This window comes from Leptonotus elevatus, chromosome 7 (genome assembly GCF_054856555.1).
Source record: "Leptonotus elevatus isolate MCC_2025b chromosome 7, RoL_Lele_1.0, whole genome shotgun sequence".
Classification (NCBI taxonomy): Eukaryota; Metazoa; Chordata; class Actinopteri; order Syngnathiformes; family Syngnathidae; genus Leptonotus; species Leptonotus elevatus.
In genome coordinates this window covers 17651650-17678260 of record NC_141245.1, presented here as the reverse complement: position 1 = coordinate 17678260, position 26611 = coordinate 17651650, and the positions used below count along the sequence as shown (strand labels likewise).

The 26611-nt window shown below is 39.9% G+C and overlaps 2 protein-coding genes across 4 annotated transcripts; both read left to right on the top strand.

Annotated features, from left to right (window-relative positions):
* Positions 1-447: 447 nt before the first annotated feature.
* On the top strand, positions 448-10394 carry clptm1 (CLPTM1 regulator of GABA type A receptor forward trafficking). Its single transcript, XM_086081527.1, has 14 exons — positions 448-579; positions 3823-3965; positions 5647-5770; positions 5948-6106; positions 6514-6631; positions 6716-6801; positions 7247-7367; positions 7458-7702; positions 7821-7914; positions 7992-8182; positions 8267-8362; positions 8462-8597; positions 9023-9190; positions 9641-10394. Exons 1-14 carry the CDS (start codon positions 529-531, stop codon positions 9811-9813), a joined length of 1905 nt encoding a protein of 634 aa, XP_085937653.1. The 5' UTR covers positions 448-528; the 3' UTR covers positions 9814-10394.
* Positions 10395-11778: 1384 nt separating this feature from the next.
* relb (RELB proto-oncogene, NF-kB subunit) lies at positions 11779-24651 on the top strand. Of its 3 annotated transcripts, XM_086081188.1 has the most exons (11): positions 11779-11989; positions 12160-12180; positions 13425-13591; positions 16243-16560; positions 17987-18153; positions 18280-18371; positions 18478-18609; positions 19845-19949; positions 20020-20235; positions 20587-20658; positions 21606-24651. In XM_086081188.1, exons 1-11 carry the CDS (start codon positions 11965-11967, stop codon positions 22019-22021), a joined length of 1731 nt encoding a protein of 576 aa, XP_085937314.1. In that variant the 5' UTR covers positions 11779-11964; the 3' UTR covers positions 22022-24651. The 3 variants fall into 3 exon arrangements, with proteins under 3 accessions (XP_085937314.1, XP_085937315.1, XP_085937316.1); XM_086081189.1 differs by lacking the exons at positions 11779-11989; positions 12160-12180; positions 13425-13591 and adding an exon at positions 14971-15231; XM_086081190.1 differs by lacking the exons at positions 11779-11989; positions 12160-12180; positions 13425-13591 and adding an exon at positions 14971-15292.
* Positions 24652-26611: the final 1960 nt, after the last annotated feature.

The window sequence follows — 26611 nt, the reverse complement described above, 5'->3', positions numbered from 1 at the left end:
CTGAACACACCCGATAGCTGAGTGAGGATAAATGGTAGGATGGCTAATTTGAACATTAAAATTGTCACATGTTTCTTAATTTGTCTATGCATTGAATTAAATCAACTATAATTCACATTTTACTTATATTATTACGTATGATTGTTAAAATGCTTTATAACTAGAATAACGACATCAACATAATTAGAGAGTATATGTAAAACCCTACAGGCATTTGCTAATTAATTTTTTTGTAGCTAATGATGTCAGGTTGTTGTTTTTCCTGACACAGAAGAAATATTTTTCTTACATATGTTTTGATTAGAAGAGGGGTGCTTTACAGTAGTTTCAAAAGCCATTTACATTTAAAGGCACGTTTAGTCTTATACGACCAAACATGGTCAAAGCAAATCACAAAACGTCACAAAATACGTAAAAAACGCGTTGTCATTTTTCGTCTTAGGCCACACCCACCACGCCGGTGGCGTTCCTCTCGCGAGATTTCCCAGCGAGGTAGTGTGCTTGTGTGCGCGACAGAGACAAGGAAAGATGGCGACCCAGGAGAGCCAAGTCACTAAAGCGGCCGTCAGCAATGGCGAGGTAAACTCAGCGACTCCCACTTTGACATTCTCGCTCTGATTGTGATTTTCGGTGACAGGAGGGTCACGTTTTCGTTCCGACGTCGAGTGTCACGCTGTTACCGTTTGAAGCGGCCGAGCGACGTTTGCCAGTGCCGGTTGCTTTCAAAACGCGTCTCCCCCTTCGCCCCGTTCCCCCACCCCCTTTCTCCGGTGCTCTTATTGGCAAATTTACGCTTATCGGCGTGCAAGACGAGGGGTCGCGAGAGAGTGATACTGATGGACACATCCCCCTTGGAAGGACCACTAAGGTCGTGACTAACTCGCTCCCTGGTGTCAGTTAGCTATCACAAGGCCTCGGACGAGAGAACCACGCAGCCTCGGGACGGTCCCCACACGTCTGATGCGGGAGAGTGATTTAAAGTATTGCCGTAATAAAAATCGGGGGATGTAGAATATGACCAATTATTACGTATTCTAGATACGTGTATTTACAGTAACTGTGGTTGTCTTCAGATTTTTGCATTAAAAAAAAAAATAATACTGTTTTTGGATTTGGGATCATATTGCCTGCGCTTTTATTGTAAATTGATGTGCAATCATCCCAGTAAGTATCATCTATTTGTCTAAAGGGAAATAAACTGGAATATATGAAAAGTTTAATATTTCGATGTCGATTCCCATGTCGTTAACAAACACAAGACGTACGACAATCAATATTGCAATAACAATTTCAAATGTATTATTTATAAATGTTTAGGTCTCGGGTTGTAGCATGAGAGACAGATAATTTATCTACTTATTATCGTTTTTAACGTACTTAAACAATTTGACTTGCAGCCTTTTATACAGTCAACAATTTTTCTAAATTCTCATAACAACAATTGAACAATCTTTATCACTTAAACTTTGCATGTTTCATGAGACGTTATGTAAACGTGAACAGTGCTTAAGCATGGAACTTATCTAGACATGAAATAAATAAGTTATACATTTTATTAAAAAAAACATACACTATAAATTTATGGACTGACCAAAAAGATTGAGAGATTTGTCACTTCCATAGTAGCTGTTTGTGATTTGAAAATTGCATTCTACTACATTGCGATGTCAATTTGAATTTGATGATTCAGCCCTACATCAAGTCTCTCAATATATCATGAAAGAGGAAGGATAAGGAATATGTAAGTTGAAACACTCATTATAGGCATGTGGTTACCCATCACTGTTGGCAGTGGTCACTCAATTCGCTAAACGCTAGATTGCGCAACCTGAAAAGGTGATCGAACAGCGGCATTTATTTTTAGTTTCACTGCGTTGGACCCTTGGCTTTAAAGTTTTTTTTTTTTACATGCACTACAAATCTCGGATGTCGAAAAACATTCAAAGGTGAGTCAAATTTAATATTTTACCGTAATGCCCTTTTTCTCAGTTGAGGTGTCACAAAACAAAAAATATTGCGTGTAAGTCACTCTTCTGCTTGACATGTTTCATTTTTCAAAAGTTTGTTTTCTACGCCTTACGGACTGAAGCCAACCCATGTTTTATTGCGTTGAGTGAGAAATGATTTTTTTAAATTTATTTTTGTAAAATAAGTGAGTCTAGTCTTTGTTCTGGTTGGTTCCGTGCTTTCAACATCACAGAATAAAATATTCATTGGGTTTTGAAAGAGAAGTCCAAATTCTGACGTCATTGGCAGCGAGTGATGTAATTTATTCACTTTTAGGTTAAAATGACTCAAATCTATTTCTCAGTGGCTTAAATAACACATTTCAAAAGACATCTGATCTTGTAAGAAGCCGTTTTGACATGACGTCAACCATGGCAAACTGAGCTAATGTCCACTTTTAAGAACCAAAGAGCTGGTAGCTAGTTATGACTCGCGTTGCCTTGGGTGATAAATGACCATTACAGCTAATTAAATTCAAAAACGAGTCAGCCTGGAGACAAAACTCACGTCTGGTCTTTTCTGCTCTCAAGTTGAGGCTTGGCTTCTGCACAATTTCAGGAAGTGAGCAAAATGGAGCAATCAATTATTACATTGTTTCCATTGTTAGTTAGGTTCGATTGAGGGTTCAACTTACTTGATAAAAATATATTTAGTATTGAATCAGTTTAAAATTTACTGTTGGTTTGTGAGAAACTGGTCAGTGTATGATCATCTCTCCCATGTTGTAATCAATTAAACCCATGTTTCGTCTGCTTTAAAACTCAGTGTCATGTGGAAATAGAAAAGTACATTAACCATTATAAGAGTGCCATTTCTCAACTTCCCAAGTGGTTAATTTTTAATCCTCGCGCACCTTGTTGAAGTTGCTTATTTATTGTCTTGATTGAACCTCCTCCGATAACTACCCCCGTGTGTGCGTGTGTGTTTGTTTATTTGTATGTGTGTGCTTGTTCTGAAGCAAGCTGGTGACATGCCACACATCCATGCCTCGTGTAAAACAAAATCCATTTGCACCATTTCAGGGCTGTAAAATGTTATATATGAAGAATTGGTGACTTATCTCCAGACCTTAAAGTACTCACTTTTCTCATCTTAATAATTTACCTGCTGTCGCTAACTGCCATGTCGTATCTCCGCTTGCCAAAGGCAAACCCTTTCGTTTCGGATGCGTTGAAAACAAAAGGGGGAAGATTAAATGTCGAGATAGCAAACGGGTCCCATGACTTTACATGTGCTCTTGTGTTTTGTCTGTTGTGTCACTTGAATAGAAAAGTGGCCTTGTTTGGGGTGGTAGACCCTTGACAGTTCCGTTTTTTGTTTTTTTTTACATCATTGAAGGGTGAAATGCATTGAAACGAGTAAGTTTGCCAACATTTCTTTCATCCTTATATTGACAAATGTAACAACTTGGATCTTAGTCGATTAGTCACCTGTTTTTGCCTCGCGTATCATTTGATTCCCAGAATTAATTTAATTAACTTAAAATCTATTGATTGTTGTGTTCTGAGCTAGTATACAGTTGTAAATGTACATAAATAAATGTAATTGGTTTCCCACTAATCATAGAGGAGAAATGTGTGTAAATAAAACAACAAAATCAATGTAATGTTACAACATCAACATTCTGGAAAATATTAGCTGTAAAAAAAAAAAAAAAAAGACACAATTGACTGTTTTTGATAGAAAGGTATCTCAGGAACCATAACAGATAACGATATGATTCTGCTTGACTGGCATTGAGCCGGGTTTACACTCGACCATTTCTGTAGAAGCCATTTTAACGCTACATTGAGCTTGTCTTGTTTTGTGATGCAGGTTAGCAGTAATGGAAGCGCTGCGACAACAGACGGCCAAGCAGTGCAGACGACTGAAAATGCACAAGACCCCCAACTGCAACAGCAACAGCAGCAGCAGCAAGCGCCTAATGCCTGGCAGGTCATTAAAGGAGTGCTATTCAGGTACATACAGGCAATATATATTGGGGGGAGTAATTTAAAATAGGGATAGACCGAGACCCGGCAGATGATCAGCGCCAATATTTTATCATCTGCTCTGAGTCAGCGGCTGTTGACTCTCTGCAGCATTGACCCGCCCACGGCACCATCTGATTGGTTGCTCGTGCAATGCTAACAGCCAATAAGCAGCAATTAGCGGCTATTAGCCCGCGAGCTAACGACTAGCTCGCGGATAAACGGCTTTTTTAGCGACTGTTTGGGAGTTATCCCAGGGTTAGCGTGTGGGTGAACAATTAGCCCACGAGCTAACAGTTATTCGCTCGCGAATTAACGACTATTACGTTAGCCCGCTAGCTAACAATTAGCTCGCGGGCTAACCCTAATAGCTGTTTTTTAGCAGTTATTTGGGAGTTATCCCGGGGTTAGCGTGTGGGTGAATGGTTAGCCCACAAGCTAACAGTTAGCCTGCGAATTAGTGGCTATTTGGGAGTTGGCATTATAGTTGGTGCAAAGCTGATGGCAAACAAAAAATCTTTAACATGTTGCAAATCACAAAAGCTGTTAAATAAACATGTGCTTTAAGTGCTGGAGTTTTTATTATTATTTTATTATAAAACATTTTGACACCAACTTTTTTTTCTTCCTGCAAATGTATATCGGCTTCAAAAATCGGTTATCGGCCTCCCTGACTACGATAATCGGTATCGGCCCTGAAAAAAGCATATTGGTCTATCTTTAATTTTAAAGTATAACAATTATGATCCTATTGAAAGGAGAGAGATTAACATATAATTAACAGTGTGTTGTGGGCGCAGTTTTCTTCGATATATGCATCTAGCAAATTGTAGTGTTTTAGCTTTATCTGACAAATTTATAGAGTAAATATATAAAAATGGCTGCTCTGAGTCAAGCAAGTGGTTGTTTAGGGACAAAAATCATTAGACATAACATGGTTTCTTTGATGGATTACAGTGAAATTTTTACTTTAGTGCAGTTAACTCAATTCACCACCGTGCTCGGTTACGTTCGTCAACTGGAATCCAACTGTTTACTGCTGCTGACAAATTGATTGGTTAGGCATGGTTTTAAATTGGTAGGCATATAAGAGGTTCTTGCCAGTTTGTCTGAAAGGCCAGAACATTCGAGCGAAAGAAATGCCAACGTGCTAAAAGTCGTTTTGGACAAATTTCCCCTCCCAAAACAATGAAAGATAATTTAAAAGAAATACCTATATATCTCAACATTTTCTCTTAAATGGCATGAAATTTAATGGCAAATTTCTATTTTCCTCATTTCTATTTACCAATCAAAAAACCGCCCCAAGAGGACAGCCACCGTCGCTAGTACCAATACCTTGAAATAAGGTCGGGTGCTGACCCGATATCTGTACTTGCCCATCCCTAATTATAATAATCTGTAAAACGCTCCCCCCAAATCAAGCCAAGTGAACTGCTGTATATTCAAATTAGAGTAAAGCAATGCCATGCCACTGTTTGACTGCTGCTTTTGCAAGAATCATCACAATGTGAAACGGTTAATCAGATAAGCGGCAAACTTGTTGTACCACTCATCATGTGGTTTACGCTCGTCATTTCTCTGAGGTTTTTTTTATGCAGGCCGTGTCAAATGCCACAGGTTGCCCACTCGTGCTCTTAAGCCCTGCCAAATATTTTACCTTTTGTAGAATTTTTATCATCTGGGCCATCAGTAGCTGGTTCCGTCGAGGGCCGTCCACTCCAGACCCCAACACACCTGCCGGGGCACCCAGAGTACCCAGCAGGAACCTCTTCACTAAGGACACCCTCATGGTATTATGAATATTATAAAGGTGTCTTTGGACACACACACACACACACACACACTCATCTAATTATAAATTGGAACATTTAATTTAAGATCCCCTTGTCACTTGTATTTGAGCAATAAAGAGTCAAAACAGTCCCCCTGTGCATCTAAACAACCTTATTTTCTCACCCTGCCTGCAGGATATGTATGTGTACATCTCCCAGGAGGAAGTGTTCACCGACTTCAACAACACAGATTCTCTCTTCTGGTTCCACCGGGACCTAGTCTACGGAGACTGGTCCACGGGGGAGATCGGGGACGGCTGCTATGAGCACTCTAAGGAGATGGCTATCCCTGAGGTGAGACCATTGGAGGCATGGGGTGGGATCAGGTGGAAGAGCGTTTGCAGTAAACTCCCACTATTTGCAGGGAATGGAGACCCCCCCCCCCCCCCCAAACGGGGTTGTAATTCTCTACAGATACCATAAGATGGCAGCAAAGCACTTTGAATTGATTTATTTACTGTGGTCTTCAACATCACAAAAAAGCATCAACACCATACATCTACAATGTACACAATTATGAGACCATAAATGATGTTAAATACTTTCATTGACTTTTTTTTCCAGCTAATAGCATAGGTTCCAAAATGACCTGTAAATAGGATTTGCCAATGCCAAACAGCTAATATGCAGGGTAAACTTAATTAGCTAGCGGATGGTTGCATGCAAGTGATATTTCTTTAACTTTTCGTGTGGACTTGTAGGCGGTGCAGCAGAACGGCTCCCTCTATATACACGTCTACTTCGCGAAAAGTGGACTGCACCCAGACCCAATGCGCAAAGGGCAGTATCGCAGACTGGCAACGGTTCATGCGTCACAAAGTAAGTTCATGATGTCCTCCAGATTTTAAGCATGAAATTTCCGTGGTTGAGGTTTTGTGTTGACTGTGCCATTTTGGCTTTCAGTGCTAAACAAATTCAAGCGTAGAAAGTTCATGAAGACCAAGAATCTACTCACAGGGGAGACTGAAGCAGATCCAGAGATGATCAAGGTGGGGCCGCCATTTATGTCAGTTTTTATTCCTACAGCGGCGTCGTAACCCGAGTTCCTTCACAAGTCGGGATGCGTCATATTGGATCACTAAGCTTTTGCTAACACGGTAATAAAGGCATGACTCCTTCTTGTGACTGGCTCCAAGTAATCACTTAAATCATTCCGACGCTCCAAAATTGCATTGTTTTTGTTTCTGACGTAAAAATATTTACATGAGGGGAAAAGATCCGTTCTCTGTGTCACCTCGCATGTTGCCTAGTATCCTCCTCTTTGCCATATTGACCACAGTCGCTGTGTGGCGATTTATTTTTATTTTTTATTTTTTATTTTTTGCCAGTTAAGAGATTATCCAGTTACCTATAATTTAAAAAAAAAATCTTGGTGTTGGCCAAACTGCCCAAAGTTTGTGCATTCTTGACATCTTTGCAATTTCATCTCCTCAGCGGGCAGAAAGCCACGGTCCAGTGGAAATCATCTCACACTGGCACCCCAACCTCACCATCAACATGGTGGATGACCACACTGCCTGGGTAAAAGGCTCGGTCCCACCTCCGCTAGACCAGCGTAAGTTTCTCCACTACGACTCCTTTTTTGGAACGTTTGAGATGAGTTCAGAGATGCATTGTGATGTCCCTCTTCCCCTCCTTCCACCAGACGTGAAGTTTGATGCGGTGAGCGGCGACTACTACCCAATAGTGTACTTCAATGACTACTGGAACCTTCAGAAGGACTACTATCCCATCAATGATACCCTGACCACACTGCCGCTACGCCTCAACTACTGCCCGCTGTCCTTGTGGCGCTGGCAGCTCTACGCTGCCCAGAACGCTCGCTCGATGTGGAACTTCTTGCCCGAGGACACCTACGAGCAGTCTGACGAGGATCAGGACTCGGTCAAGGTAGGGCGGACGAAATACGGCGAACCTTGAAGTACGCGTCTTAAATGTAGAGTGGAATCTTCTTGAAAGTAACCGCTTCAAATCCAATCGTAGTCTTAAGTTTAAAATATTTTTGAAGGTGGCCCTACTGGAAACCAACCCCTACCTCCTGGGACTCACCATCGTGGTCTCCATCGTGCATAGCATCTTCGAGTTTCTGGCTTTTAAGAACGGTAAATTCACAACAACGCTCACGTCAGTTTGTCTTGACACGTCCCTCACTATTTTCATCTGCTTTTTCCTTCCCAAGACATCCAGTTCTGGAACAGCAGGCAGTCTTTGGAAGGCCTGTCTGTGCGCTCCATCATCTTCGGCGTGTTCCAGTCTCTGGTGGTGCTGCTGTACATTCTCGACAACGAGACCAACTTTGTGGTACAGGTCAGCGTCTTCATCGGCCTTCTGATTGACCTCTGGAAAATCACCAAGGTCATGGATGTCAAAGTAAGTCATAACTACACTGAGTTTTTGTTGTTGTTGTTGAGTGTTGCTGTTCTCTATATCAAAACCTGTTTTATCTCTCCACAGTTGGACAAAGAGAATAAAATCGCAGGACTCATCCCGAGACTGGTGTTCAAAGACAAGTCCACATATGTGCAGTCTTCCACCAAAATCTATGACGATGTAAGTCAAGAGCATTGCCAAACTACTTGAGACTTTTTCCTTTCTTTGAATGTGATGATGGTGTGTTATGTGACTTGCTTCCTCTGGTTCTGTTCTCAGATGGCCTTCAAGTACCTGTCGTGGCTGCTCTACCCTCTGTTTGGCTGCTATTCCGTCTACAGCTTATTGTACGTCGAGCACAAAGGCTGGTACTCATGGGTACTTGGCATGCTCTACGGCTTCTTGCTAACCTTTGGTAAGTAAGGTAACAATGTGTCATTGTGCTTTGCTTTTTCAGGCAGCGGTACATATGAAATTCTAAATTTAGTTAAATAAGTAATTTGGCGGGAGCCGATTGACTGTTGCTTCGCAGCCGGACATTTTTGTTGTGGAAGCTCCCATGCATTTGGGGACTTTTTAGCCACGGGTACATACATTTTTTTGATATCTAGTCTAATAATTGTAAAACACAATCTATATAAATTGTGTGTACTGTATTGGTACTGCTTTTTCGAATTGCAGCAAAACTAGTAGCCGACGGCGGACTCGTGAAAACTAGTTGCGCAAGTTGCTCGGTGTGCAGGAGGCCTTATACAGGCAAATGATTGCCTGTCTTGGATCACTGATGCTTTTCTGCTTGCGTCAAGGTTTGCAGGCTCATTTCTCTCTCTCTCATTTCAGGCTTCATCACAATGACGCCACAGCTCTTCATCAACTACAAAATGAAGTCAGTGGCCCACCTCCCGTGGAGGATGCTCACATACAAGGCGCTGAATACGTTCATTGATGACCTGTTTGCATTTGTCATCAAGATGCCCATGATGTACAGGATAGGATGCCTCAGAGACGGTACATCTATTGTTAAATCTGAATTAACACAACTATCCATTTGCTGTTAGTACTTGTACTACCACTGATCCCATGTTGTGGCATGGTAAACTTCTTTATCACAAACCACAGATTAGCATCTGTAAAGCTGTGGTTTATGGATTGAGAGACATTTTTTTACACCAGAAAAGTGTTAAATTGGAAAAATTAACAAGAGTGGTGTACGCAAACAAATTAGAAGAAAAAAGACAAATGTGGTAAAACTCTATACACTCTAATTTACGGTATCAATTGTTAAATACATTTTTACTTAATCTATGAGGAAATTGTTTTGTTAGCAATTGAGTTCATTGGAGCAATGAAGACAAGCGTTATGGAGAATTGAATATGCACAATAAATAGGCCTACCCCACTGAAGACTGTCAAATCAAAGCCACTGGCATCTAAAGTAAACACTTATGTCCTCTGCAGATGTGGTCTTTTTCATCTACCTGTATCAGCGCTGGATTTATCGAGTGGACCCCAACAGGGTCAATGAGTACGGCACCAGCGGAGCGGACCACCAGCAGGATAACACTGCAGCAGCCGGTGCCGACGTGGCAGCCATCACAGACAAACCAGAGGAGGAGAAAAAGAACGAATAAGAAGGACGATTGACGCCTTCCCCCCCATGTTAGGCCTCCCTGACCCTCGGCGCCGGGACAGAGAGGACTTGTGGAAATTAGGCAGGTGGGGTCGGCTGTCATGGACATCGCTTTAAAAAGAGAAAAAAATGCAGTTCAACTGTCCCTCTGATTCCTGTATGGATCCACAGAGAATCATCTTCATTGTTGACTTGGTAAATTTTAATTTTTCTTCCCCGCCCTCTCCTTTTGCAGTTCAAGTGAAGTAAAACAAACCGTGATGTACTGTATTCTGTTTGAGTTTGGGAGGGTACAGTGTCTTGGATATGAGGCTGACATTTTTTTTGTATACATGGAAGAAAGAAGCCATGTGAAGCATTTCTTCTTTGTGTAAATCCATGTGAATGTTTTATTTTCATTCCACGTGAGAACAGAGTTGATGTTGGAAAACTGGAAAATCACCTCGGGATGATGCCAACGGGACATTAGCAACAAGACCATGACTACAACCTTTAATTTTAAACAAATTATTAATGTTCTAAACTGGAACAGAAAAAAAGCAGCCTTGTTGGTATTAATATAAATATTAATATTGTCAATGAGTTGTATTCCCTCACTGACTCATTCTTTTGTATGTCCTCAATTTGTACACAATTCCAGCTAGTTTGAGTGCCAATGTCCAAGGTGTCTTGCAACATCTAATTTACAAATCTAACATCGGTAACCCTCCACCGGCGGCTGGGTGTTTCATCTTGACACTCCAAAGCAGTTCCCATGCACACACAATAATTGCTGTCTCGTTTTTTTTTTTCTCATTGTGAGGGCTGTAAATCTTCCAAGAAAGTTCTATGTTGCTACATATTGAATTTTGAGCATTCATGTTTATAGTAAAACGTAAGTGTGTTTGAAAATGACTACACAAAGACTTTTATTTTCTCTACTTACTGCGCAAAATCAATAAATATAATTCATGTTGCTAATGCTAAGTAGTATTACAGTAGAAAAATAACTTGGCTTGAATTATACGTTTTAGTATGATGATTGACTCGTTTGAGTCAAGGGCCTCTGGCAGTTAATTTTATGTTTATTTCACAATTTGCAGATCAGTGCAGCACATTGAAATAGTGGTTACTAGTTAGCACATTGGCTCAATTATGAGATTTGCCATGAGGGTGGATGGGTGTTCATATCAATGGGTGTGCTGGATATTTTTGCTTTAAAAACTCAATTTGGATCCTCCAGTAGGATTGTTCATGTCAGTACTGTATAACATTGCTAGAGAAAACAACTTTTACTTGATATTTAATTAACACCACACTATTTAACTGTGGCTATTTTCATCTTACTTTTACACCAATTCTCAATCTGTGCATGGTATAATTGTTCTACTCGTAACCCAACCATCTCCTTCCTGGAAAAGGGTTGAGCTTCCCTCCACTTTCACTTTCAATTTCTTTTAAAAGCGCTGTTACCACTAAATTACCTGCAGGTGTCGCTCCCTAATCACGATGTAGTGATAGTATCATTTTACAACTCCATGCCACACAATACAGGCAAACTCTTATAACAAATAAAATATTTTGTAAGAACGTAGTTCAACTAGTAGAAGAGTAAAATTCTACGGTGTATCTGTTTTTTTTAATTTATTAAAAATATAACTTTTTTAAAAACGTTGATAGAATTCCCGCCTTGATGGAGTCGCGGTAAGATGACATAATAAACGCGTAGAAAATCCATCCAAATATCTGAACCTGAAAAGTGTCGAAGAAAAACCTCGTTAAAATATTAATTTTACTTTTTAAGAACGTTTTATATTGTTTTCAACTTATCTTCGTTGGTTATACAGCTAAACGCGTCGCTTCGGCGACTGTACTGTTGTAGTTTGGCAGGGGCGGTCGAATAGTTGGACGATGAGCAAAGTGACGTTTGGGGATTTCCAGTGCCGCGAGCAGCCAATCGGCGGGCAGCTGCTGCGGAAACGCCGAAAGTGCTGCAAACTGTCTACAGTACTCGGGCCACTCGTCGTCGCGGTCATCGCTGTGCTTCCCTCACATGGCTTTGGAGGCTTTTGTAGACACTTGAACACCATTTGACCCGCGCGGTGGAGGACTAATAATTAATTTATTGAGAGTAAAACCACTCATAGTGACTGTTTTGGTGCCTCTTGGAGACATGGACGTTTTTCACTGTACTCCCGGTAAGTGGCCTTCAACGTATAGTGTATCAAGATGTGTGTGAGATGACATCATTGCCATTAGCCCCCCCACACTACTCTCGACGCGACACACTAATTGTCAACTGTGGAACACGTTTTGTTATTGTCTTTTCGCTTGTTCATCGATTTTTTACCTTCTGTTTGCCCCGCAGAAAGAGGACTGTCAGACTTTGGTGAGTGGAAGACTGGCTCTACTTTCTCTCTCTCTCTCTCTCTCTCTCTCTCTCTCTCTCTCTCTCTCTCTCTCTCTCTCTCTCTCTCTCTCTCTCTCTCTCTCTCTCTCTCTCTCTCTCTCTCTCTCTCTCTCTCTCTCTCTCTCTCTCTCTCTCTCTCTCTCTCTCTCTCTCTCTCTCTCTCTCTCTCTCTCTCTCTCTCTCTCTCTCTCTCTCTCTCTCTCTCTCTCTCTCTCTCTGTCCTTGTTTATCTGGAGGAGAGGAGAAGTGAAGGTAGCTGTCATGGTGTGACCAGATGCAGAGGATATAAACCAACTTTTTACACCAAGCAACACTTAAACTTAGATCTCCTCATACTTTATCTCATATCGTCTTTCCCTTAATTGAACCCCATTAAACCCTGCCAGCCTCCCCCCAAAAAAAACCTAAATAAAACACTTTTATGTAGCAACGATAAAAAAAAACCTGTGTAAATATTTAAACAGTATGCATCATAGCAATTCAAATGAAATGTAGATCTGATGATGAAACAGAAGATTGTTGCAAATAAACTGCAGTAATATTAGTTTTTTTGCAAAGGATAAGGTACATATACCTGTGAGTACTGTACTATGCTCTCTCTACATCTGTTATGATAGCTTATGTTTAAATATAAGTTGTTTAAAGGTTTATAATTACTGCAACAACATTGAAGCTGCTTTGCTTAGCTCACCAGTGGTATTTTGCATTGTGTGCTAGCCTCAAAAGGGATGTCAAGTAAAAAAATAAATAAATAAATTACAGTATGTTGTAACTAGTGTATTCTGATATATAATGTATTTGTGGAATATGAATTAAGATGAAAAATCCACCCGTTTTATCCATCTCACGGGGCAGCCATTTTGTCTTGTGCTGAGAACATATTTTCATTTCTATTAATTTCACTTTTCAAAATCTAATTTTGTAATGAAAATGTTTTGTTTTGATTTTAAAGATGTTTTGGTTTTTCAAAAATATAATTAAGAATTTTGTTTAAAATGACTAAATTCAATGTTGTTGTTTTTACATTATAGTTTTATGTTATTTTATCCTGATTTGTGGTTTTATTGTAGTATTTAAGTTTGACTAGACAACATAATTTGAGATACATCTGCTTTTCAGTATTGAAATTCAATTGGAATGAAATCACTGAATTTCTGGTGTGTGAACTGTTATCTTATGACGCATCTCCTCCCAGGTGCTAACAAATTACTTTTACGTCCCAGACCTCATCCAGGAGATTATTACAGAGGACCACACAGGCATATCCCTCCCCAGACCGCCGCCCCCTCCTGCCGAGCTGCGCAGCCAGAACCATAGGGTGCACCGTCTATGCTCCGCCTCCTCGCCACCATCTCAGCCGGTGCTGGTGGCGAGAGGCACCGCGTGTCAGGTCAGTGTTGTAGTTGGGATTGGTTGCTCAGTGGGCGTCCGTATTAATACTGCCTATTAGATCATGTGATCAAAGTGGCTTATTTTTGGCTTTCATCTCTAGAATGAATGATGGATATTGTTGGAAAGTGAATCAAATATGCTTTCAGACTGTGTGACATGACCCATTCACTCATTCAGAATTCAAGCAATGGTGCCACCGGGGGGTGGGGTTGGGGGGTTGAGCGAAGAAAAGGCCTTTTCATCCAAGTCCAGAGAATAATCCTGTGATTAATGACTGTAATGATTTTGGTTAAAGTTGAGAGTCTACATGTCACATCACATTAAATGCTTTGGCTTTTCATGTTACTTTATGGTTTTGACTCTAATGGTGCATTTGCCTATATGCTTGAAGAGAAGGTGACCTAAATAAACAGGGAGGACATGGGATTATTTTAGAAAGATATACATTGTGATACACAGAATAGAGTAGAACCTCTTCAGGTTGTACGGTTAGAATTCTGACCAAGAATTTTCTTGTACTTAAATTTAAGATTGAGAAAATATTTGAAAAATCGGATCTCTTTCACTGGATACTGATCAACTGAAAATTGTGTAATCGGTCTCGATGATGTGATCGGATCTGGTGAACTCTAAAATAATGTTATGAAGTTACTTAAATGTTGTCTGATGGCCACAGTGTGACCCTGGGATAGTATACGCATATCCATTACGTGCAACGGTAAGAAGTCAAGCAGCATTCTTGAATGGATTGTTGTCAATTTTTGATGTTTGACTGTATTTGACATTTGAGCCAAGTCAGTTAATTACAATGGAATATTTCACTTCATTTGTCTGATAATTATTTATTAATAAAAAATAGTTATATTCATATATATATATATATATATATATATATATATATATATATATATATATATATATATATATGGTGTGGTGTATTAGTGATGGTCAGGAAAATTTAATGGTTAGAGAGCACAATGAACCTTCAGTATTGATACTTTTTTGTGATTTTTTTATTTTTGGGTGATGTTCTGTGTTGTTTTTCTAATGACAAATTTGAGGTCAGTCTTCATAAAGATGTGGAAACACTGCATGTATCTGCCAGCACTATCCCAGTAACAACACTTCAAACAGGGATTACACTTGTTGTTTGGACTTGATTTGTGTTGAGAGAAATCATGTGACTTCTTGGGGATGACGCCACAGCACAAAGCAGTCAGGCAGGTCTTACCATAAACCATGTGGATCGGCAAATGGGCTGTATTTGTGGGACAGTTGTCAAAGTGACGTCTCAGTAACGAGATTCCATGGAAGGAGTTGCAAAGCCAAGCTGTAACATGACTCCTACTTTCGTTTTGCCCTCCTCTACCGGCCAAGCCCGCCCGAGGGGGTGAAAGGTCACATTCTTGGCCAGGAGCTGCTCTTCCATTGGTCGTCACTGTGAGCCGATTTCCTATTTCCTCTCGGCTGGCGCTGCTCAGGCCTTTTTGTGTACCGTGTTTTGGTTCGAGCGAAGCGACCTGGTATGAGCAACAGGAGCATGTTTTAACCTCAGGCCTGATGGTATATTGAGAGGCAGCGTCTTCTTCTCCCACTCCTGCTGGTGACTAGACTGCTGCTCCTCTTTGTTCCTTGGAGGTTGGATCTTTTGCATGTTTACTGCATGATGTCATATTCAGCGCGGGTCACTTGTTTTTAGGTGAATTGGAAATTTCGATGTCTGGTTTTCAGAATGATTGTTGATTTGGCAGTTTTTGCGCTTGTCAAACATATCAGTAGTTATATTTGAAGATTCATTTTAGGCGCTTATATGTCTCTTTCTATTATCCATCCCTCCATCCAAGGGGTGTCAAAATGAATGCGTTCATTTTGAGTTAATTTCAAGTTCTTTTAACGCCACTGATTTTTTTTAACGTTCGATTAATGACCGCCCCTTACTTGGAACGCCTGTACCGGTGGAATTCCAGTCCAGCAGACACGTCCATGTCAAAATATAGCAGTAATGAATGTAATAATAATGCAAAGATTTGTGGAGACTGGGGTTAAGTTGTATATTACAATTTAAAAAATGTAGAGAATTTCACAAGTTACTTCATGTTAAAGAATAGGTAGCTCTTAATATGAAAAGAAAAATGTACTGAGCTGTCACCAACGTCTTATAAAGACAATTGTGCCATCTAGTGGCCAAAAAATGACCTCAAAACAAATCAATATCACACTCGTTTTTTATAGTACAGTACATATTTTTAATTTTAACTCAGTTTTATTAATTATTATGAAATTACTGTATCAATGACTAAACGTTGCAGCCATATTTGTATTAGGTTTTTTTTTTCACTTTTATGCTAACAAGAGTATGAAAACTTATGACAAAATGTTTTATTGTACATTTAGAACAGATATAAAATTTGCAATTAATCGTGAGTTAACTATTGAAGTCATACGATTAATTACGATTAAAAATTATAATCCCCTGACACCCCTAATATATACATAATTTAGTGCAGTCTGATGAGATCCAATACAAGAGCTGCATCCAAAATGTTCCCTTTTACAAAGTTAATAGTGATCAGATCATCACTGTCACAGAGACATTCGAAGACCAAACAAGTCATGTACTTTAATAGTTTTGATTTGATTTTCTTTTAGTCAAGCTGCAGCTTCACCCCACCGCTGCAGCAGCTCTGCTCGCCCCGGGAAATGTCCCAACGCCCGCCCGCCCATCCTCAAGCCGGCTCCTCCCGCCGCGGTCGCGGCGCCCAGTGCCCGCCCACCTCAAAGCCCTCCTCTAAGAGCCGATCTGGATTAGAGATGCTGGAGCGCAATCTGGACAAGCCCAAGATGGTGGTGGTGGAGCAGCCCAAAGAGCGAGGCATGAGGTTTCGCTATGTGTGCGAGGGCCGCTCAGCCGGCAGCATCCTGGGCGCGTCCGGGTGTGAAAGCAACAAGACTCAGCCTGCCATAGAGGTATGGAAGATGTGACAGACACCCCCAGTAATTTCCACCGCTTTTCAGTGTGAAACTGGGGTTTTACGCCTTTTTACCAGACCATTTGTCAACAAGTATGACAAAATGGAGCCTGGAGATTGTGGCTCGGTTAAAAAAATAAAAATAAAAAATAAAAAGTCCACATCAACAAGGACGTACTCACACCTGGCAAAAATCTACAGAAAAACGAGAAATAATAGACAAAAAAATAATCCAGCACACTCAGTCATGCAATATAGAGATATAAGCATTGTAACGTGATCTTTACTTGCCAGTTAATCGTGATACCTGCAACCTTCTACGATAGAAATAAACAGAACCACCAGAAATAATCCAGTACATCTTGGACTCGTGTTCCACTGGATCCAACTTGCATTTCTTTGTTTCAAATGTTCTTATATTATTATTTTTATAATATTATGTATTAATAATATTATAAATGATTAACTCATTTGCTCCCAATAACATATATAAACACATTCTATTTTAAATATTGCCATGGTCCCAAAGACGTATTTATACATTTCTCATGTGTGTTTTCATGATAGAGCAGTGGTGTCAAACATACGGCCCGCGGGCCAAATCAGGCCCGCAATGCGGTTTAATCCGGCCCGCAAGGTGATTTTGTAAAGTGATTAAAAAAAAAAAAAAACTATTTTTGCTATGGGTGTTATTGACACACAACTAAATTACAGTTTGTAAAAAAATAAAAATAAAATAAAATAAATAAAACATAGACCAACATAAAAATGCCGCGTTCCATTTGTATTTGTGTTATTTTTTAAGACAATATATTTACAGTTGCGCCCCGCAATTTAGAGCTGGCCCGCAAATAGCGAAAATCTATATAGGCCTCCCATGAATTTACCGATCCGGCCCACTTGCTAATATATTTTCCTCTATGAGCTAATATGAGTTTGACACCCCTGTGCTAGAGCATACAGAAGGCTTCGAAGCAGCCTCTGACCTGAAGAGGTTGCTTAAAGCAATGGTAGTTATTACAAAAAACGTCCAGCAGGTGGCAGCAGAGTATTAGAGATCAGCCAGGGTCATGTTGCAAAAAAGCTAATTTTCCCAGTGTTTTCAACAGGTTTGTGATTAATGATGAAACTCAGCTATGTTCTAATGCTAATTGCTACAAAACGGCAATAGAACACAATATTCTGTGGGCCTTGCAAAATCAGTCAAAATCCAGTGAAACAGCCAGGAGCGAAGGGGGTTGCTTCAGTGAAAATGGCTGGGAGTGAATGCGTTAATAATAATTGATGTTATTATTATTACTTTTGTTAATTAAATTACTTTTATAAATATTATTAAAACGTTGTTAATAAAATTATTGTATATGCATTTTATTCATAATACAGCGCAGTGAGTCACCCGCACACTTATTTCATACTGCTTTCAGATCCAAGGTTCCACTGATGGCTTGAAGAAGGTGACGGTCACCGTTTCCCTGGTGACCAAAGACCCCCCGCACCGGCCGCACCCGCACTGCCTAGTGGGAAAAGACTGCCCGATAGAATCGGGTATCTGCGTGGTGACGCTGAACCCTCACAGCAACCGACGCCACAGGTGCAGCCATTATCTCCAGACATGTTTTTTTTTTTTCTTAGCATGTATTTGTTATCGTTTTTCATTCTCCGCCCTTCAAACACGCGTTCTTCAACAGTTGTTTGATCGCTCTGTGTAATTCGACAGCTTCGCCAACCTGGGCATCCAGTGTGTGAGGAGGAAAGAACTTGACGTCTCACTGCAAAAAAGAAGAAGCCAGAATATTGACCCCTTTCTAAGTAAGACGAACCCTTAAACACGAACACACACGCACGCACGCACGCACGCACATCCTTGTGTGTGTATAATGGTGTGTAATGATGATCCGTTCATCTGGTCACCTAGCTGGTCACTCCAAGGGCATCGAGGACATGGACATGAACGCCGTGCGTCTGTGTTTCCAGTGTGAGCTCGAGTGGGAGGACGGCACGACGGACAGTCTGAGCCCCGTCGTGTCCAACCCCATCTATGACAAGAGTAGGCAACACACACACACACACACACACACACACACACACCCACACACACACACACACACACACACACACACACACACACACACACACACAACACTCTGGCACTGAGCTAGAATAGTTTTCAAATGATCTTCTTCAAACTTTAGATGTTGACGGATATCCAACCCAGTATGGCCAAGTTAGCTGAGGCCAAGTCAAGTCACTTTAGTCCTTTTTCACCACTAATCGAAATCGAAGCAATTTTTTTTAAATCTCCTTCTTTATTCTACTTTCCCCCTCCTCCTTCATATTACACTGAAAGCTCTCGCATGAAATCAAAGACGAAAATGAAGAACATTTTTGCTATTCTTAGTTTTATAAACATAAGATGTATTTTTGAAAGCGTTTTCATTTATATTTTATTTTGTTAAAAATGCTTTTTCAATTTTAGTTTTCTTTCAGTATAATAATCGTGGTTATCATAACTCGGAATAAACCGATAATGGGACCGGCCGATTATCGGAAATGCCAAATATCGTAATCGGCCTTTTACGAATCTGAAGGCTGATAAAGCTGATATCTCACTGAGCGGTGAATGCTTGCGAACGTAGCGAATGTTCTGTTTTCATCAGGATTTGTTAGTTGTTCACAGACAGTTTTTACTTGTCGCAAAGACATTTCAAACATATTCAAATAATTTTTCACTGTCTGCGAAGATATTTTGAAACTTTTTACGAACACTGACGAAAACCCTAAATTAGCTTACATTCGCATGCATTTGTCGCTCAGTGAGATACAGGATACTTTTCGTTCATGAATTAATTTGAATGTCCACTTAAGAAAAAAAAATAGCTGACAATGGGAACTCCCTACACTTTTTATTTTTTTAAATAAAGGGAAAAAACATATAATTAAGAAATTCTGTTGAAATTTTGGAAAACTTTATTTACAGAAAAATTGACTTGCTTAGTTTTTAATTTAGCTTAACACATGCTGATGACCTTCGAGGCTGCCTGCAATTTTTGTTATAATTTTTAAACAAATTTTTAAATTAAAAGAAAAAGTACATTTTTTAAAATTTTGACGTTAATATTTTCTCTTTTACTTGAAATGAATATCGGTTATTTGCCTTGAAAAAAAAAAACATCGGTCTATTACTAATCATGAATATATTTTCATGAATCGCGTTACAGGAGTACCATCACCAATTTTCTTTTCCGATGCTCATGGCGTGTACGATTTGCTTTTCCCTGTCAGAGGCGACCACGACATCCCAGTTAAAAATCAGCCAGCTGAACCAGTACTCGGGACCCTGCACTGGCAAGACCGAGATCTACATGCTGTGCGACAAAGTGCAGAAAGGTACGGCCACGTCATCCGCTCGCCGAAAAATAGGCTCAGCTAACGCGCCGACTCGCTTCACCGCCTGCAGATGACATCGAGATCATCTTCCGGCGCGGCTCGTGGAAGGCAAACGGCGAGTTTGCCCAGACGGACGTCCACCGGCAGATCGCCATCGTGTTCAAGACGCCACCCTACCAGGACCAGGACGTCACAGAGGAAGCGGAAGTCAGCGTCACCCTGCGCCGGCTCTCCGACCAGATGGAGAGCGAGCCGGTCGCCTTCACGTACCTGCCGTATAATCCGGGTCAGTCAAAAAAGTAGGGCACTAGCTACTTGGTCTACTACGGTCTTGCAGCAAGTGCAAACCGGAATCGACACAGCTCAACAAAATATTTGTTCTCAATTGTAACATTGAATTAACAGTTCAAATTCAATTAATAAAACATACGGCAAATACATAAAACACATAAAAAAAAAGGCTTGTATTGTCATCTCACAGCTGTGGAGCAAGCGTAGACCGGATTACAACCATTTTATTGCCCCTTTGCCAACACTGGAGTAACATTTGTCTGTTGTCCAATCAAACAACAGTACCGATGTAAAGACCTTGATGCGGTCCGCAATTGAATGTTGTTGTTAACTTTTCCACTTTCAGATCCGTATGAGGTGAAGCGGAAGAGAAAGATCAAGTCCGACATGAGCTTCCAAGAGAAAGCCAACGTAACAGGTGAGCGTCACGGCATCGTCGCTACTTTTTTGACCCTAATGCAATTTTCAAATCGCAATTTAATTTGGGTTATTCAGCCGGGTTTGTTTTATGGATATGTATATTTGATTTATTTATTCATTTATTTATACAGTGCAGTTCACAAGTTTATGTCATTATTTGATGAAACATGAAAAGTCGACGTGATAAAGCCACAGAAGACTGAAAGTCTTTCATATGAATTAATCTGCATTTCATTTACTGTAAGACTAATCAAAGACCAAAATATTTATGTACAGGGTTCTCGCGGGGTCTTAAAAAAAAAAGTCTAAAATTCAGAAATTTGATTTTAAGGCCTGTTTTCATCCCAGGTCTAAAATTTAATTTACCCAAGTCTTAAAATTCTGACACCCGCTCATCCATCTGTAGTAATTTTGAACATGTTCATCCTAATTAATCCAAAAACAAACAGCCGTGCGCTGACTGCGCTCTTTGACAGATGAAAATATAATTTGCACAACGTTGCATGCACGGTTGTCACACCTTGTCACAATAAAGCTGTCCTATGTGGAAACTTTTATTTTGTAGGTGCCGCGGGAAGTGTTAAGATAATCTTCATGACGTGTGGAAGGGGGGGTGCAGCTGCAATTTGCCAGTTTACTTTTCAACTAACTTGTCTTAATCACATCTGAAAGGTGTCGCGTTGGTAAACATCGATAGACATGAAAATCACAATTGTTAGTCTAAAATGTTTGTCCTAATGGTCTAAAAGGGTCTCAAAAAGGTCTAAAATTCCACTTAGTGATTCCTGCAAGAACCCTTTATGTATAATAAATCTGGTATAGTTTATTGTAATACAGATTTTTTTTAACAATCATATAATTATTCACAATATTGTAAGAAAAAATCATGATTATTATTAATTATTTTTCAATAATGTCTACCATTATTTATCATCTTTATGACAGCCGACGAGTGTGCAGCCGCACCGGAACAGTCCTTCCACTTCACTCACGCAATGATGTCACCTTGCTCGGCCCAGCCGGGGCCCGCCCCTCTGGGGGAGATTTGCTACGCCGAGCCCCCGGACGCCAAAATGGACAGTGAGGAGATGGCCCTCCTCAGCCAGCTGATGGAAATGCCCGCCTTCGTGGACATGTTTTCGGATACAGCCGGCGCCCCGGCGATTCCCGACGCCAACCAGGCGCCCTTCCCCAACATGGACGCCAACCCCAGTCAGAACTTCGGCCTGTACACGCAGGACTTCTCCCATTACGCCGACTTGCAGTTCAACATGCTGGTCAACGGGAACTGGGACATGCAGACCGAGCCGCCGGCCAGCCCGTCCAATGCGGTGCAGGTGAAGATCGAAGACGATCTATGAGGGAAGGAAACGCCAGGAAGTAGTCTGGACCACGGTCGCCAGTTAAACGGCGACGTCACACTTTCCATTTTGTTTCAGGTAACAATATATTACATTTACTTTACGTAGTTGAGTAGTACGTAGATTACATAGCGGTAGTAATCAGGACTTGTTTATGCTGGGCCGCGCTTGCGTATTTAAGAAAGGGAAATAAAATCTTAGCCTCATTCCCAGACTGAGCCAAATCCCATTTTTGAAAAGTCATTTTTTTTCCCACCTAATGCATTTATCTCGTTCCTAGCTTCAACAGCCTTCTAATTAAAGGTGGGTAACGTAGACACAAATTGTACCCACTACTTTCTTTAGGTACTTCAGAATAATAGGACTCAAGTAAAAAGTAGTCCTCTAAATAATTACTTGAGTAAGACGAAGTATGCATCGAAAAAAAAGCTCAAGAGGTTAGTAACTTCTGATTTTTTTTTCTTTTTTGTATTAAAAGCAAGGACATCAAAGAAACAAAAATATAAAAAGGAATGTGCAAATTCAGATATTGCCCAACAATATGACTTATAAAGTACCAGCAAATCGCCATAAAAAAAATACAGCAAATCCTACATTTAAAAAAAAATGTCTTAAATTAACTTTTAATTTTGCATTTACACTAACCGTACAATAGGCTCACCAGGCAAAGAAAAAAAAGAAAAATTGCATTGTCGTTTGTTTTTCTCTGTTGTGTTTACTAGGTTTCGCAACAACCTCACACGTTCATGACTTTCCATCTATGTGAGACTGTGTGGGCATTTAACTGCCAGGCTCCATTAGATTGCTCAAATGGAGTCAAACATCAGTAGTAATTCCGTTGAATTGGTCAAACAGCCATTTGACAGTGCCGAAGCGGAAGTCTTATTTAGAACAAAAAAACTGAACATGTAGATTGCGCAAGCAGTAATATATTAATAAATCTAAAAGTGTATGTCTACTTTTATAGTGTAAGGTAGCTCAATGTAACACAGTAAAAGGTACTTTTCCTCCTCAATATAAATACTCTAAAGTAAAAAGTATGTTGCATTAAATCTACCCCAGCAAAGTACAATTGTACAGTACAAATATAAAAAAAAGGACCTAAATGTAAAGCAGTAAATGTAGCGTTCCACCACTGCTTTGTGTGAATCCAGTAAAGTCACACCTGCAACCAGCATTTTCCGAAATGAAGCCTCCATCCCAGTCTGTATTCACAAAGATACATGCTAAATGTTTTAGGAAGCAGTCTTTACACAGCCACACCAAAAAACAGCTACATTCACATTTCAATTCGTTGAAAGTAATGATATGGAACAGGACTTGTTTACGTGAGGCCACAAAAAAATATTTGTTTTAAATCCCAGAATAAAAACATTATTTCCAGATTTAGCCCAACCCCATTTTCGAAAATGTATTTTCCCTTAAATAATTTAATTTGCATAATATGCATTCCTATCTTAAACTGCCTTCTAATGAATACAAAAACTAGTAAGTGCCCTAGTAACAACCAGCTCATTGTGACTTTCACAATTTCCAGTTTGTAAGAAGTAACAATATTTTCCTAAAGTCTTGCTCCTGGGTTTTGGTTCATCTAGCTGACCTGTTCCAGGAAATAGTCTGTTCCAAATCACACCAAAATCCAGCTACGTTCACATTTACTTTTTTTTTTTTCATAAAGGCTTAGGGTTAAGGTTAGACTTTGTTTACACGAAGCTACACAAGCATTTTTTTCCACCCGTAAAAAAAAAAAAAGCCTTTCCCTGGAACGTGTTTTCGTTTAGCCGCTGGCTTTTCCCACCTGGAAATAGCCCGTACCGCTGTCACACCAACATTTAGTTCTATTCACAATACACTTTAATTTTTTTAAATGTTTACTACTTACTGTGTTGTATATTAGTAGTGTTGAGTTAATTCCAACATTTAGCCAAATCCCAACATTGAAAAGGCATTTTGTAATACAGTACATATATTTTGTTCCTAGCTTAAAGTTAAACTGCCTACTAATCATCCAGAAAGTGGTCATTACAATGACTTATTCACCAACAACCAGCTAATTGTTACATTCACACTTTCCATTTTGTATGAAGTAACAATATAATATTATATATAGAGAGACAGTATAGAAGTTTATTAGGTCAATCAAAAGGAAGGTTATCTGTTTATTTAAAAACGTTTCATTCTTGGACTCTGGTGCTTGATAAAGGCTAATTATGCGATTTAGCCAAATCATATGAGCGAAAAGGAGTTTTTTAGTTTTTTGTTTTTGTTTGTTCTAACCCCCTCCCACCCCCCAATCGAACACTATGTACAGCCTTGATGGAATCAATTTAACTTAAAGCGCCCGCTAATTCATCCTGAACGCCTTGCTGGTCATGGCTTCAGTGAGACGGAGCTGGTCAGCATTGCCAAATATTTCTGTATATGTATTGTGTATAGTGTTAGTTTATTCCATAAATTGTTGTGTGACTCAAATATTCTGAACTTTTTGTATCGACTGTCATTATTGATTAATGGGAGGTTTTGAATTCCGCTCTCATGGAACTGTTGTGTTAGTGCACATAAACAAACCTGTCGAACATTCCTATGTTAACACTTATGACGGGAACAATAAAACATGTCCGAAAATGTCCCAGCCAGTGTCACGTCATCATCATCATCTATAGGACACTATTTCACTTTACACTTCTCAAAAATTTGAAAAAGGACATGTGAATATGTTACAGTAAGAAGAGCATACATTGCACAAGTTCTCATTCTGGCTTCCAAGTAGCTGCTGCTGCCTGCTTTGTGATGACTCATTCGGTCTTTTGTGAAATGTTACATAATCCAGGATGCAACTTAATATTTATTGCTTTTCACTGTCCACAACTGCAATATACATTGGTGTATATCGTTTTCATTGGTTACTTTTGAACAGCTCTACTTACTGCTCTTCATTTTGAGCAGCAACATAGTGACAAAACCTAACTAGTGTACTAGTGTACTATGTTTCAATGAAGTACATACAGATGGGTTATACATTGAATGAGCTGATCTGGGACCGGTGTCGGTTCCAGATGTGATCGGGCTGCCAGATTGTATCGGGGTCGCCTACCGATGGCGTCACGCTACAGCATTGGCTGGAGATAACCCGTTTACAATTGTTCAATAAAGTTATTTGGGGGGAAAATCCGGTTGATTTCAAAACATTGGAAAGAAAATATTAAATATGTCATTTAAATAACAAAAATGTATGGACTGAAATTGTCAAAACGTAAATAAACCTAATAATATAAAAGCAGGATAGAAAATAGAATAAAATAGATTGAAGCGCCGTCGACCTTGCCGATGCCGTCAGTACAGCAGCGCTAACGAGAGCGAATTGACAAATCACAATACATCACAAAGAAAGGCTCAATGATAATAGGACCACATTAGCGATCTAAACTGACAATATTTGTCACATCTCAGGCAATTAATTTGTGTATTTATCATTTATTCAATATATCTTGCTTTTATATCATTTGGTTTATTTACGTTTTTACAATTTCAGCCTATACATTTTGTTATTGTATGTTTGTCGTCAATTGGATAATTTCTAGCCAATCTAGTAGCGTGACGTGTTTATTAGGCGACCCCGATACGATCTGGCAGGTCGATCACATCTGGTACCGACACCGGTCGTTTTCCTCTTGATAGTGGGGGTGGGGCTCCTCCATTCTGGGCTGCCCTCCAACCGTTTACACACGCATATACACAGCTGCGTGGACATCCTGTCTTTTGGAGTGCAGCTGGACGTCTTCAACGGCTACAGGAAACGTCATCCTTCAAAGGACTCACTTGGGGTGTTGTCAAAATCTGCTCACGAGAACTACTAGTGTGGAACGATTAATCGAATTCAAACAAGACATCACAGCGTAGTAGAATGCCATTTTTAAAGGATGGATGAAGACAAGGCTGCAGTTTGGAGGCGGGAAAACGTATTTTTTTAATCAGTTGATAGGCTTTTTTTCTTCTTTTCTTTTTAATCGATGTACAGGCTACTATATTTAGGTGGTGCAGGTGTGCACTGTGTTGTGTGTATTTCTAGAAGCCACATTTTTCCGTAAATTATGTTCCAACACCCACGGGAGTCCCCACACAAAGTCTAGGGAATCCCCGTCACATTCGAAGCTCTCTCACTAACCCACACACTTTAAAGTCGAAAGAGAAAGCAGATTGACGGAGATGTGAACACTAACTATCAAGTTGTAAAACTATTTTTCCACTCTGAGCCTACTGTGGGGTTCTACATCTGTGCGCCTCCTGGTGGACAAATAACGATAGAACACAAGTTTCAGGTTGTGCTTTTATTAGAAGGCGATTTAAATAATTTCAAAACTCGTTTCACTGTTAATGTGAACTGTGCAACTAAATAGAAGGTTGCACAAGTGTACACACACTCCTATTGACAATTCCGATCTTATAACACAAATTAAAATGGCGGGCTTACTCGGTGAAATTATACTCCGCAAAGCATTGGATTTCGTATCGTAAATTGATTTGTAAGTAGTATTTGGATTTCAAAATGTGGCGAAAGGTCATTTTACTAGTGACTACTATAACAATTTG

Bases quoted from the DNA above. Each gene is read 5' to 3' on its own strand.
- relb (XM_086081188.1), top strand. From the start codon at position 11,965: ATGGACGTTTTTCACTGTACTCCCG. The intron at 13,592-16,242 runs GTCAGTGTTGTA...ATTTTCTTTTAG, and splicing joins CGAGAGGCACCGCGTGTCAG to TCAAGCTGCAGCTTCACCCC. The intron at 18,372-18,477 runs GTAAGACGAACC...CTGGTCACCTAG, and splicing joins GAATATTGACCCCTTTCTAA to CTGGTCACTCCAAGGGCATC.
- clptm1 (XM_086081527.1), top strand. From the start codon at position 529: ATGGCGACCCAGGAGAGCCAAGTCACTAAAGCGGCCGTCAGCAATGGC. The intron at 6,802-7,246 runs GTGGGGCCGCCA...TCATCTCCTCAG, and splicing joins CAGATCCAGAGATGATCAAG to CGGGCAGAAAGCCACGGTCC. The intron at 9,191-9,640 runs GTACATCTATTG...TGTCCTCTGCAG, and splicing joins GATAGGATGCCTCAGAGACG to ATGTGGTCTTTTTCATCTAC.